The sequence below is a fragment of the Lemur catta genome, chromosome 3 (genome assembly GCF_020740605.2).
Source record: "Lemur catta isolate mLemCat1 chromosome 3, mLemCat1.pri, whole genome shotgun sequence".
NCBI lineage: Eukaryota > Metazoa > Chordata > Mammalia > Primates > Lemuridae > Lemur > Lemur catta.
The window spans coordinates 87,977,962-87,992,528 of record NC_059130.1 but is presented as its reverse complement, the minus strand read 5'-3'; the positions used below and the strand labels follow the sequence as shown (position 1 = coordinate 87,992,528).

General features: G+C 33.7%; 1 protein-coding gene across 5 annotated transcripts in view; it reads left to right on the top strand.

Moving 5' to 3' along the window:
- Positions 1-14,567, top strand: part of OSBPL9 (oxysterol binding protein like 9) — a 161,409-nt gene that overhangs the window by 117,335 nt on the left and 29,507 nt on the right. For 3 of the 5 annotated variants that reach the window (XM_045548042.1, XM_045548045.1, XM_045548043.1), the window contains 5 exons: positions 4,093-4,188; positions 4,945-4,992; positions 5,863-5,892; positions 6,891-6,941; positions 12,744-12,782. In XM_045548042.1, the coding sequence (XP_045403998.1) occupies positions 4,093-4,188; positions 4,945-4,992; positions 5,863-5,892; positions 6,891-6,941; positions 12,744-12,782 (264 nt within the window). The remainder of the gene's footprint in view (positions 1-4,092; positions 4,189-4,944; positions 4,993-5,862; positions 5,893-6,890; positions 6,942-12,743; positions 12,783-14,567) is intronic. The other 2 variants (XM_045548041.1, XM_045548044.1) reach the window with 1 other exon arrangement.

Below are 14,567 nucleotides of genomic sequence, written 5' to 3'. Positions count from 1 at the left end.
ATACTAAGGAAGTATCTCTCCAGAGCAGCTATAATTCATATGTACTTCACACAGATCTAAGGATTTCCCTTGCCACTGCTCTTCTTTTTTATTGGGGTGAAACATTCGGCTATGTGTATAGTGTTTAATGCCCCACCTAAAATCATTAATAAGGATTGATTTAATTTTGTTGATTTTTGCTAGCTTTTAAGTGCCTTCTGAGAAAAATTGTGCTATTCAACATAAGTATTGGAAAGATACTAGGAAGTACTGATAGACTGTTTTGAGGCAGTTTGATATTCTTCTACCAGTCTAGGTATTATTTCAGAAATTTTTTAAAAATTGGCCCTGATGTATATATTTTTCTTTCTCTCTCTTTATATATTAAACTGGATACATAGATCCTGGATAATATAGAATGATGTGTTACTCTTGACTTTATGTATCTACATTAGCTTTTTTTTTAATTAATAAAGTATTTTTGAAAACTAGAGACTATTTTGTTTTTAGCATATTTACCACATAAGTGGTTTTTCTTTACATAGATTTCTAAATTTAGAAATATGTTAGATTGAGGTTTAATTTCTATTGAGATTCTTCTAATTTAATTTCTTGTTACATCAAAGACCATTTTGTCTTTGTTTCTCTATAATTGTGTTAAATTTAAACTTCAAGTGAATTCATACAGAAATCATCAAATTACAGAACTATGGTGCACCACCAATATAGTAAATTTGGGAGCAGCAACCTCTTTGGTCCTGATTGCCAACAGTGCAACATAGAGACTTTAGTGACTGCTGAAGGACAAGTACAAAAGAGAAGGAAAGACAGACATGATGAAAAGGAGTGAGGGAGCAGAGAAAAGGAAGGAGGAAAGAGAACAAAAAAAGTAAGAGAAATCTCAGGAGAAGAGGTCCTGGGGAAGACTGATAGGGTGGCATCAGTGGTTGCCAGACACTACAGCCAGTGCCACACACATTCATTCAACACTGAGCTGGCCCTGGAGGGTATAATGATGAATTAATGGTGCAGTCCTACCCCTCATGGCAGAGGGCAGATACATATTCAGAGAAGTCACCCAGTTAAATATTTAGTTATGATAAAATGTGATAAATATTAGGGCAAGTACACAGTATTAGAACGTATGTCTGCTTAACTCCCAACCTACTTGTTTTCAAAAGCTACTGTAAGAAGTATGAAGTCACACTCTGTCTTAAAGGGTCTGCCCTGTTCTCAGTTCTTTTCAGAGGAAGACAGACCACCCTTAGTCTTGTGTAAAAACAAAACTCCATTAAGAAGGATTAATATGATTAAGTGTAGTGCCTTAGTGTTTTAAATGTTGAATGGAAAGAGGAACAGTTAATACTTCTAAGATAATTTTTATGAAATAGTCCACATTTGGAGATGATGGGTTTCTCATCTCATGAAATACCTAGCAAAGACTAGGTGACTTTCAAAGATGTTATAAAAGTAACTTCTGTGAGTGGGAGTTTGGACTAGGTGACTTTGATGGTACTGTAAGCCACAATATATAATCAGACTTGTACTTCCAGTACATTATTCCTACTAATCTGGGAAAACAGTTTAATCACTATTAACTGCTTGTTTGTATTACTTATAAATCTGTACATGTTATTTTATTGATTGAAGATAGGCCAACTGTATATGTAGATTTTCTTTTTAAGTATACCAAAAATTTATAGGCTACTGTGCAATGGCAGTTAGGCCACTTCTGGGATTTTAAGCTGATAACTGTCATTATAAACCTCCCATTATACGTTAACTAAAGAAAAATGGATGGGTGAGTAGATCTTTGACTTGGAGTTTACTCTAAGGGTAAAAAAAAGTTGTGGAAAACTGCTGAGAAAAGAGCCAAGGTGAGATTCTTATAGTTCTACCAACATTAAAGGGTTGTTTTTGAAGAATTAATTCAGGTGTTTAGGTGATGAGATAGCAGTACTTTAAATCTGATTTTTATTCACTGGAAGATTTTTAATCTAATGGTGATTTGTTCAAAGGGACATGTTAGTAAGATTTTTACAATGGTAGTTTTAAATGGATTCAGAAGAGGGGAAATTCTTAAAGATCATAGGTCCTCTTAGATGCTTCACTTTGTATTCATTTATGAATATGCCTCTGAACTTCTTAAATATTTAGCAAAAACAATGCATTTGGCTGATTTTAACTGCATCTGATAGTTAAATTATTGATAATTAAGTTACATTGCTCTGTGAAACAAAACAAAACTAAGCCAGTCTAATTATTTTATAGTACAGTAACATGGAAAGAAATTGCTTCCTTCTTTCATAGTGTAGTACTATAGTAGCTATGAAACGTGTTGTATTTATCCTTACCTTTCTACAACTTTTATTCTCATACACTACATATTAAATGTCTCTAATAGGAAGTTCTTGGGTTATCTTTAAAAATGTGTTCAAGAGATGTTTAACCGCAATTTAAGTACACTAAAATGTACTTAAACTACATTTATAAATATAAATGTTTAACCACATTTTATAAGTGTATCTGGATTTTGTGTATATTGTTTATTATAATTTTTCTTTCTTAAACTTTGTTTTTATACATGACATCTCTCATTGGGAAGGGTTTTTAAAATAAATCAAGCATTTTCTTGACATGTATGTAAAACAAAAGTGGATTTATTACATCTGAATTTGAAAAATAAAATAAATTACAAGTTGTTTTTCCCATGGTCTTAATAAGACTAAGGTTTTTAAGGTTTTGGTTCAGAATTTGAATTTTAGTTTGAGCACAGCAACAATAGTACTGTAATAGTACTATTTTAGTACTATTGTAATAGCGGTACAAATTGATAGCATTATTAATTGTTGTCTTTAGTAGAAGTAGTAAGTAGCTACCGCACCAATAATAGTAGTAGGAGGATGCTTGTATTTGGCAGATAAGAAAACAGAAGTTTAGAGAGCCCCAGTGTCTTGTTAGTGGCTGGACTGAAATAAGAAACCAGGTTTTCCAACTCATTGTTTCTACAGTACCATACCTTCTCAATTTGGTGTTTTGAGACAATGGCTGAAAAAGTGCTTTAATTATGGTAAAGTGTTATATATGCAAAGATGAGGTGTTGCTGTAATATAAAATGAACTTTGGCTTCAATTTACTAAAATGGGAATCTGAAAATGTTCAGCATGCTTTGGCCAAAGGCAGGAAAGATCTGACGAATGAAGGTCAAGTGTGAGATGGATATGTTGAAACAGTATATTTCACTCATTTAGGACAGAGTTTTGTGATTGGGTTGGGATTCTGACAACAATGGTTGCTGACCCTTATTCTCCTGCTTAACTGTATGATGACTCGACACATAAATGTGGCATGCTGCTGGTTGGTAGTCTTGTTGTCTCCAGTTGAGGACTGGTGTGTTTTGGGGTCAGAGATGATTAAGAACTCAAAAGTTTCTTTTAGGTAAAATTAAAACATAGGAATTCCGTGTTCTTAGATCTTAAAATTTTAAGTGTACAAAAAGTAGGACATGCAAATACTGGACTTAACTGAGAAATGAGTGGGCTCTTTAAATAAATAAACATTTACACCAAGTCCAGAGTGTAGTATTCATGCCAAAGGTGAAAGTTAAGTAGAAAACTTGATTAGGAGAGAAGTGTTGTCACTTTACTTAGAGAGGGGAATCTTCTTTAGAAGAGGTGAGAATTTGGAGTTTTGTTTTGTTTTTTTCTTTAATAAGGGAGGAGGGAGGAAAACTTCAGGGTTGATGGGGTAGGTTAAGGAATGGGAGAACTAAACAATATGAAGTGAAGGTTAAGGGATTGTTTCTATGGTGGTGATTGGCAGCCAATTATGGGGTTTTGGGGAGAAAAAAGTGATTCTAAAGAGGAGAATAAATCCTAATTTGAGCAGTAGCATGTGTGATAAAAATGGATAATGCTTGAAGTTGATGAGGGAGATTGATACGTCACTATTCTTACAGAATTTAGGTAATGTAAATAGATCTATTTGTGTAAAAGTACTATTTCTATTTAAAAAATTAAAATGTCTTCATGTATGAAGAATGAAATATTTTGTGTACTATTAAATGTTGCTTGGGTTCTGCTAAACTTAATTGCAAATTTTCTTTTTCTATAGGGTTTGGATTCAGGATTTGTTCCTAGTGTTCAAGACTTTGATAAGAAACTTACAGAGGCTGATGCTTACCTACAAATCTTGATAGAACAATTAAAGGTATGGCATTAGTTTATATATTAAGTTGCTATAACATAGTAAATGTTACTTGATTTTTCAGTAAAAAAAGTTACTTGATGTAATTTATGGTCCTCATGTGCTTCTTCAGCAATTTTTAAAGCTGACTTATTCAAAGATTTATCTCTAATTATATTGGTAAATAGCATATTTGTATAATGTACTCTTTTAGTTATTAGGGAAAAGGTAAATATCTAGACATAAATAGAAGAAAATAAGGCAAGATAAAGTTCATATTCCGTTTAAGATTACCATGAAACTGGTAAGTTTTATTGGCTCGATTTCTAATGCCTTGTTTTTTAATGTCTTGGTGTGTGTGGGGAGTATAGGGGAAGTGATTTCTCTACCTCCTTTATCATTACTCCTTCAATTCCTACTTTAAAAATAATTAAATGCAGAGGTCCTGGGGAAAGGACTATAGATAATCTTGGAAGACAAAGCAGAAAAAATCTTTGAGTTTGAATTGATATTTTAATTTCTTAAAAGTTACCTATTTTGCTTATAATTCTTCCAGAGTGATTGATCATGATTGTTTAAAGTCACTCATATAATAGAATTTGACTTGGTATGATGCCTTGAAAAAAAAAATACATGTTGTTTTGAAAACTATATACATATAAATCATCCTTGGAGGAAATGTGTTTAAGAACTAAAGTTTGCTTTTGTGTGTTTAGTAAATGCACACAATGTAGGAAAGTGTCTTGATGCTATAACCATTTTTTTTTTTTAATCCGGTAGCTTTTTGATGACAAGCTTCAAAACTGCAAAGATGATGAACAGAGAAAGGTAACTCCTATAACCATGACTTTGATTTAAAAATTTTTAAATCCAAGAGCCTTTTGGATTTAAGTGTTTTGACTATTGTAATAGTTATTAGTGACCTATTGATCAATATGGACCTAAGGGGGACTTTCCTGGTGAATTTCTGTGGTGACTTCATAATTAAACAAAAGGATAATGTACAAAATTTCAATACCCCTTTTGTAAATACCACATTCCTAGGAGCAAATTCTTTCCTCTTCACGTTATCATATGTTGATATATTACATGTGGTCACTTCAGATATTAATAAACCAGGGCAAGAATTTTTAGACAAGCAATCACATAGGAGGAAACAAAACAAATGCTGCATTAATTATAGTTCTACTGTTTTTTCTCTTTGGATTTCTGACATCTGCTTTGTAGTTTGCATATTGTCTTTTTTCTAATTAACATTTTTCCTTCCTTGACTAGATTTTCTGATATAGCATTCTTTGTTTTTTTTTTTTTTTTTTTGCTTTTCTGTATACTATGTCATTTTTAAACAACTTAGGAAAGGAAAATAAGCATTTTTAAATCACAGTGAAATCTGTAGAAAAGGTAAAACTTGTTTTCAGGTAAGGAATAAGAATGTTTTGTATTATTTTTAAAAATCTTGAATTGAATCACATGAATTTTGTTTAAGAGGGTTTAACCCATAAAATGTCTGGAATTTTTATTTAAATATTTGTATTAGATAAAGACCAAAATACAACAAAACATGCTCCCTTCACAACTTGCTTGTACTCACTTAGAATGAGTACATTTTGGTAAAATTATTTAAATAACCAGTGAAAAACAACAATGATGCTTCTTTACGCTTCTGATTATTTCTGTTAAAACTTATATTTTTCACAGAAAATTGAAACTCTCAAAGAGACAACAAATGTAAGTTATGTGTTTGATAAACTCTGAATTTGCATTAGAAAGTGTTTTAAAATGTTATTTCTATTTTAAGCTGCTACTATTGATAAAAACAATTGGGATTTTAGTTTTATGAATTTTTATAGGGGTGTTTAAGAATTATGTTATTTTCCAAAAGAGTTTAACCTTACAGAATAATCCCTCTAATTGAAATTGACTTCATGTACCACTTTATCTGTTTCTGGTCTTGTCTGAGATCCTGGGATAAAATGTTCCATCCATGCACAGTGTATATTCTTTCTTATTAAAATATATTGAGATTTAAGTTTTCTGATGTACTGGCCTTCTGACATTCTATAATGGGCTACTAATGAGATTTGTGTCTTGATCAAAGTATTTTAAAACCAGATGAAATAGTATTTCAGGTGTACCAATATTTTGACAGGATCCTTTACTCTCCGTACTTCCATCAAAGTCTTAAGTAGATGTCTTAGGGCTGCTGCTGTTGATTTAAGAATTTGAAAGTTAATTAGACTCATATTTTTTTCTGTTTGAAGTGTTGAAAACCATTTAGAGCTGTGCATGGTGGTGTGCACCGGTAGTTCCAGCTACCGGTGGGAGGCTGGGGCAGGAGGATTGCTTGAGCCCAGACTGTAGTGTACTACTATGGATGTGCTTGTGAATAGCCACTGCACTCCAGCCTCGGCAACATAGCAAGACCTTGTCTCCTTAAAAAAAAAGGAAAAAGAAAAAAAAAAGAAAAACAAAAATCATTTAGATATTATTCAGTATAAATTAACAATCTTTGGCTTTATTTAACAATCATGGAATTGCTAATGAATAACTTCATTTGACACCATCAACATATCAGAACTTGCTGGGTATCCAGAGAGGGTATTTCTTGTGGAATATAGACTTAAATCCTGTACATTTGAACTGATTTATTATATTTTAAGCTTTAACTATGATCATATGACCATTTTATTGGAGGCAATCCTAAAATCAGTGTTTTGTCTTTATAGAGCATGGTAGAATCAATTAAACACTGCATTGTATTGCTGCAGATTGCTAAAGTAAGTAAATTTTACTTTTGATTACATTAATGTAATGGAATTTATAAATTATAATGGCATTTTTCTTTAATAGCCAAAAAACTCAGTTCTGAAACATATGAACTCTCTACAGTATTGTGGGCTTCCTGGTACTGTTGAACAGCTATTGTGTTTAGACGTTATCTTACCTACTGTTTTTGGTAACGTAATTTCTGGTGGCTGGGAAGGAGGGAAGCATGTTTGAATGACTCACCCTTTCCTTCCATTTTATCCACTATTGCTGCTTGGAACAGGGACATATTATACAAAACCTTTTACAGAAAAGTTTTTCTTAGAAAATAAGGGAATTATGTTTTCACACTTATTTTTCTTATCCACAATGAAGAGTATAGTAGAGATATAATATTTTAAAAAATTGTAGATTTTTCTGATACTGAGCTACATTAATGAACTTTACTGCTTTTTATTCACAAAACAAAATATATTTTTAATTATTGTGTTAAAAATTTCATGTATATTGTCTGCTTTTCTGAAAAATTTTGGCATATTCAACCTAAATATATATTTTATTGTCTGAAATTTTCAGAAATAAGAATTTTATTGTTTGAGAATAAGGATTTTTTGAAAACTTTTTCATTATTTCTACCTGTCTGTGCCCCTGTATTTATAGCAAGTGGCTAGAAGTGGGTGGGTAGACAGCTCAGTGCCATGTTGAGACATGATGTTTGTGTGAGTTTGTAATTACTAGTCTGTTTTACTTACTAAATTGTACATATTTGTTTGCTGAATCATAGAGACTTTTTACCTAGCATTGTTAATGACAGTAGTGTAGGACAATCCATTTGTATTTGGATAATAAGGATATTCAGTTTATAAATTAAAAGGGGCAGTGTCATTTTCATTTGAGGCCAGATTCAATATTTAAATGTCAGGACCTAGGGCTTGTGTTCCTTTTCTAGATATTATTGATATCTAGATTTCCTATGTATGTGTCTAAATTTTTCATCAACTTTTATGAATCAAAACATCTAGGCCGGGCGCGGTGGCTCACGCCTGTAATCCTAACACTCTGGGAGGCCAAGGCGGGTGGATTGCTCGAGGCCAGGAGTTCGAGACCAGCCTGAGCAAGAGCGAGACCCCGTCTCTACTAAAAACAGAAAGAAGTTACATGGACCTCTAAAAATGTATATAGAACAAAAAAATGAGCCGGGCATGGTGGCACATGCCTGTAGTCCCGGCTACTCGGGAGGCTGAGGCAGAAGGATTGCTTGAGCCCCAGGAGTTTGAGGTTGCTGTGAGCTAGGCTGACTCCACGGCACTCTGGCCAGGGTGACAGAGCGAGAGTCTCTCTCCAAAAAAAAAAAAAAAAAAAAAAAAAAAGAACATATTCTAAAGCTAAGAAGAAGGAAGGATAAGGGGATAGGATTGGAGGAATGAAAAGGGATTTTCTTGGCTATGAAATTATGTGGGTTAGTAGAGGGTACCTACAGCTACCCAAAAGCCTATATATAGATAACCAGTAAACTACACCATGCCTGGTATGTGTGTGAGTAGGTATTTTAGGGCATTCCTACCGCCTTCTATAGAAGACTGAGGAAGCAGAAGAGCTGATACCGTGGTTGGACCAGTTTGAGTGATTTCTGGAAACCATTCAGAACTTTAGATTGTTGCACAGTAGAGCAGCCTAGCCTATTTCAGTAACTCATCAAGAACATTTTTGGTGTTCTCTGTCTTTGAATGTATTACATTTCAAATTACTAAAGCTGTCTTCTAGAGCTTTCTATAAGTTAGTCTGGACCTGCTATCTATTTTAGCCCAGCTAGATAGACCTACATTTCAAGGTCCATCACAATGGGTAACTTTGATCAAATAAATGGAGTTTGGCCTTTTATTTATTCTAGAAGAAAGTTTTATTGTTGTTAAGGCTTTTTATGTACAAATACAACCCTCAGTTATATTTGTACCTTATATGAACTGTGTATCTTTAAACTCAATTTAAATGTAAATTAGACCATGTCACTTGCCTGCTGAAATCCCCCTACTGATTTCCCATCTCATTTGGAATGAAATGTAAACTGTTTTCCTTAACTTAACATCATTTGAATCATCACTTACTCTCTCACCTTATCACCTACCCTTGCTTGATCACAGCATTCCAGTAACATTGGTCTGTTTTCTTTTTCTCAGACAAGCCGAGCTTTTTTGGTCTGCTTTAGGGATTTTGACTTGCTTTTCCCTCCACCTGAAAGCCATTTCCCACTCATTTCTACTAGGCTCACTCTCTCCCTTTATTCAAATTTCTGCCACATGGTACATCTGTGAAAAGACTTTCCTTTCCACCTAAAATACTGCCTGCCTTCTACTAGTTTCTTTTTCTTCATGTCTTGATATCACTAGCCATATTTACATGATATATTTATTTACCTATTTATTGGCTCTGCACTAGACTGTAATCTCTGTGAGGCCTTTGTCCATCTTACCAAAGATGGTAAGGTGTATTAGTCTGCTCAGGCTGCCACGACAAAATACCATGCCCTGGGTGGTTTAAACAACAGAAATTTATTTTCTCACAGTTTGAAGGCTAGAAGTCCGAGATCAAGGTTCTGGCCTATTCAGTTTCTGGTGAGGGCGCTTCTCCTGGCCTTTAGACAGCCATGCCAGCACACAGTCTTTCCTTGGTTCCTGTGCACAGAGAGCAGGCACGCACACAGGTGGGAGCACAAGCTCTCTCGTGTCTGTTCTTATGAGGATACTAATCCTCTTGAATCTGGGCCCCAACCGCATGACCTCATTTAACTTTAATTACCTTCTTAGAGACCCCATCTCCAAATATAGCCACTTTGGGGATTAGGACTTCAATGTATGAATGGTTGGGGGGTGACAAAAACATTCAGTCCTTAACACCATTATATCCTCAGTGCCTACAATTGCCTGCCACATAGTAGGTACCTGGTAAATAACTGAATTACTGAATGATGTTACTAATGTATAATTTTTAATGGTTGCATGATTTAGTATTTTCACTATTGGTTTAGTATTTTGACTATATGATTTTTTTATTTAGCCATTTCTCTATTGTGCTGCAATGATCATCCCTATAAATTAATCTTTAGATGAATTTAATCAGTAATATGTGATTAAGATACAAGATTTTAAAATAATAATGAGAGGCAGCATTGCATAATTAAGCTTAAAAGATCATGAACTCTGGAGCCAGGCTGGGTTTGTGAGCAAGGGTATTTATCCTCTGTATGCTTTGGTTTATAGTTCATATAAAATAGAAATGATATTAGTTCTTGTTTCTTGCTGAATTATGAAACTAAATGAATTATTATTTGTGATGCTCTTCATACTAGGCATCAGCCCTACATAGTATTTATTAAATTTAAAAAATTTAAGAGGACATACATTTTAAGGTGACAATATCACGGTAAAATGGGAGACCTTCCATGTGGTACTAATAGAAATATAAATTGTTGTAGCCACTTTGGAGGCTGTTATTCACTGGCAGATTAATAAAATATTGAAATCAGCTATTTTGACGGAGATAATGCCATCTGAGACCCCAAAGTGATAAAAGAGGAAAGCTAATTTGATTCCTTTTTGGTTTCGGGCTGATTAGTATTAGCTTCTTAGAGGTAGCATGCTCCTTCCAGTATTGATTCTTTCATTTTATTTCCTACTCCCAAAAGCTGCTTTCTTGCCTAAATGATTAGTGTATTAGTTCCCAAAGTTTGCTGCACATTAGAATCATTTGTGGATATTTAACAGTTCTCATGTCTACCCCAAGACATTCTGTTGTATTTCTCTCGTAGTATAGAGTGTCACCTGGGCATTGAGATCATTTAAAACTCCCAGGTTATTCTAATGTGCAGCAAAGTTTGGGCACCACTTGTTCAGTGGGATTTTCAAGTGGGCTGTGTTATCTCAGAAGACCTCCTTCTTCCCTTTTATCATTGGTGGAGAAGCTGATGTTCCACTCTTGGGAACTTAGGGAGAGTCGGGGAGGGGGCAGAGTGAAGATAATCTGGGAGGCCCCTGCAGCTGGAGACTTGATCAGTTCTTCATCAGGGTCAGGTGATATGACCTCATACCACAACTTATAAGTCTTATTATAATATCTGTTAAAATGACATGTGCAGCTAGTTGACTGTGATTTACCATAGGATTATTTTTGCATCGTCAACTTACAAAGATCACTGAAATTGAGAGAAAAGGTATGCTAGATATGCTTTGGTTATGAGGTATAGTTGTACAGACTTGGAAAACTCTGGTTCATTTTCACCAGTTAAATCATGCAGTTAAACAACATTTCAATATAATTAAAAATCAGGCACTTTCAGTGGCAATTCTTATAGGCAAAGATAGAGATTATTATCATTTTCAAAGTAGACACAGATCAGGTTATTTATGTAATTTATAATGTTTTGCATAAAATAAATACAAATAAATACTGTGGATTAGTTCATTCAAATTTGAGATTTTAATTTTATCAGTTATTTATTGAATATCCTAAGTCTAGACCAGTGCTGTCCAGTAGAAATACGGGAGCCACAAATGCAATTTAAGATTTTCTAGTAACCACATTTAAAAAGGTAAAAAAGAAACAACTGAAATTAATTTCAATAATATATTTTATTTAACCTACTGTATCCAAAATATTATCATTTCAACATAAAATTAATATAAAAACTCACTAATGAGATATTCTTTCTATCTCCCTACCTCCTTCTTTCCCTCTCTCCTTCCCCCTCTTTCTCTCCTTTTCCCTCTTTTTTGCACCAAGTCTTCAAAATCATGGGATTACTTTATATTTTGAACTAGCCACATTTCAAGTGCTCAGTAGCCACGTGTTACTAGTGGCTACCAAACTGGACAGCACAGGCCTACAGTATCCCTTTAGGACTGAGTTATCTGACCACAGATATTTTCAAAGTAGATTATATATTGCAGTTGTCCTTAGATCCCAGTTTCTCTCCCCAAAACTTTTTTCTGCATAGACTTTTTTCATCAGAATTCATTAATTTCTCAACAGCTTTTTTTAAAAACCAGTTTTATTGATACATAATTTACATACCATAAAGTTCACTCATTTAAAGCACATACTTCAGTGGTTTTTATTAGTGTATTTACAGTTATACAACCATCGGCATGATCTAATTTTGGCATGTTTTTATCATGCCCTCCTGTAGCCCCCCAAAGAAACTCCATACCTGTTAAGCAGGCATTCCCTATACAGATGGTCCCTAAGTTATGGTGGTTTGACTTAGGATTTTTTGACTCTACACTAACTGTAGGCTGTTGTAAGTGTTTAGAGTGTGTTTATAGTAAGCATCATAAACTGAGGAGTGTCTGTATCTTCCTCACCCCTCCATCCAGCTTTGACAAACACTAATCTATTTTCTGTCTCTAGATTTGGCTATTCTGGACATTTTATATAAACAGGATCGTACAATATGTGGTCTTTTATGACTGGCTTCCTTAACTTAGCATACTCTTTTCAAGATTCATCCTTGTAGAGACCACTATTTTCCTGTGATTTTGAGTGTCACTATGGTTCTGCAGGATATTTGCACAATGAACTTAATTAAATGCCTGAATAGAAAAATAATTGCCATGTTATTAGTGTTGATTGTTGTGTAGTTAGTGTTAGAATTATGTTTGGCTAGGAATGTACAAATGAAATTAAAATCTTAGTGGAAGCAGAGAAATAGTGTTCTAACATTATTACTTACCTAGTTAGATAAGCTCTTAGTAGGGAAATGCACAAGGAGTTACATACATGTAAGAATGAAGTTAATATTTTTAACATTTTTCCTTAAGGACCAGAGTAATGCGGAGAAGCACGCAGATGGAATTATAGTAAGTTTAATCTAATCTTTTTGTCTCCCTTTACTTCTGCAGAGCATTATAACCAGTCATATCAGGAGAAGCCTGAATTTCTACTCACATTTCAACGCAAATTCTTCTTTTCACCTACTCACTGCTTTTTGTTTTTGACTCTTGCAATTTTCCTTGTCTCCTAAAGTCGGCCATCTTTCAGCAGTCATTTGGAGGGGAAATAATAGTCTTAAAATTTTTCTAAGTCTTGGTTCATATTGAATCACTTTGCATGTGTTAACTTGAATCGTGGTATGAAAAGTCAGCTTTTATGATTAAATAAGGCATGGCTCAATGCTATATTTCTTGTCAAATTTTCTTTTATCATATGAATGCAGATGGGGAGAGGCAATATTGAAACATATCTTAATCTAATCAAATATGTTTGTGGAGTCCTGTTATTTTCTTATCTTTTACTTTTAGCTTTTGTGTATTGTGATAACTGTCACTGGTAATGAGGTATATACAGCATTTTTGTTGGGACAAATTACATGACTTCTTTGACTTATAGCCATTTTCTTACTCTTTCCTCTCTCTTGTCTTTTTACCCTTCCCTTATTATTTAACATCCCCTCTAAAAAGAAAGAAGAAAATTTTATTTTTAGTAGTTCTCAGGTAGAAGTAAAACAGTTTGAAGGTTTGTAGTTTGTGCTACCCTAGTTTTATGGTAGCTGAATGACTTCTGTTCAGCCTATTTCTGAAGCAGGAGGCAGCCTCTTTTTTTGTCCTGGGCTTTACAAATGCCAGCTGGTCTGAGATCTGGAAACACATTTTGTAAATCTTCAAAAACATCTATCTCATGATTATACAAAGGATGAGCATGTTATCTTTATATTCAGTTTAAAATTTTAAAAAGAAGTTAAATATATATGTTGTTTGCATATTTCTTAATAAAGCAGAGATAAAAGAAACACTTTTCAAATGTGAATTAAGTAGACTGTATTTTTGCCTGTTCAAAGTGTGAGCCACAGTGAAATAATACAATTGTATGATATAAATATAAAGTGATATAATGTCTTCTTCTGAGATGTCACTGAAGATTGTGAACCCCAAAGGGAAAGGAATGGATGTGTTGTCTGGATTTCATAGTCCCCAAAGACCTAAGTAGAATCATGTTGTCATTATTTTTATCTCTTTTTCCTCAAAGCAAAATTAGTTACTTTATCTTAATGTTAAAAAATAGGCAGGGTTTTATAAAGCATGCCAAAAACTTTTGATCGTTTGCAATTAAAAATATCTAGAAAGTTTATGCTCATAGAAACTTTAAACTTGTCAAAAAAAATATTTGAATCATTTGCTCAGGGACTATAGCATTTTTCCTTATGAGTTTTTATTTTGAAGAAACAAGGGAACTGTTCATAATATAGCCGGACTTCTTGGGTTTGAATAATAAAGCACCTGTTCATGATACAGCCACACTACTTGGCTTTAAATAAAACAGTCCTGCCACTTGCTGTCTTACCTTGTGCAAGTTACAAGTCTTAATTTCTTCATCTTTAAAGACAGCTGAAAGATTCTACCTCAGAAGGTTGTTGTAAGGTACAGAATGAGCGCACAGTATTCAATAAATGTTAGTTATATATGCTTATATGTATATATAATTTATTGCATATCATATTTTATTACATGAGTTTCATTGATGTCACAGTGGATTAGGCCTGAGGATTATTACTTCTCAAGCTCTGCACATTGATTTTTAAAGCAAGTTGTAGAATGTAATATGACATATTTTAGCCTGAAATTGATTGACCAAGGACTATAGATAAG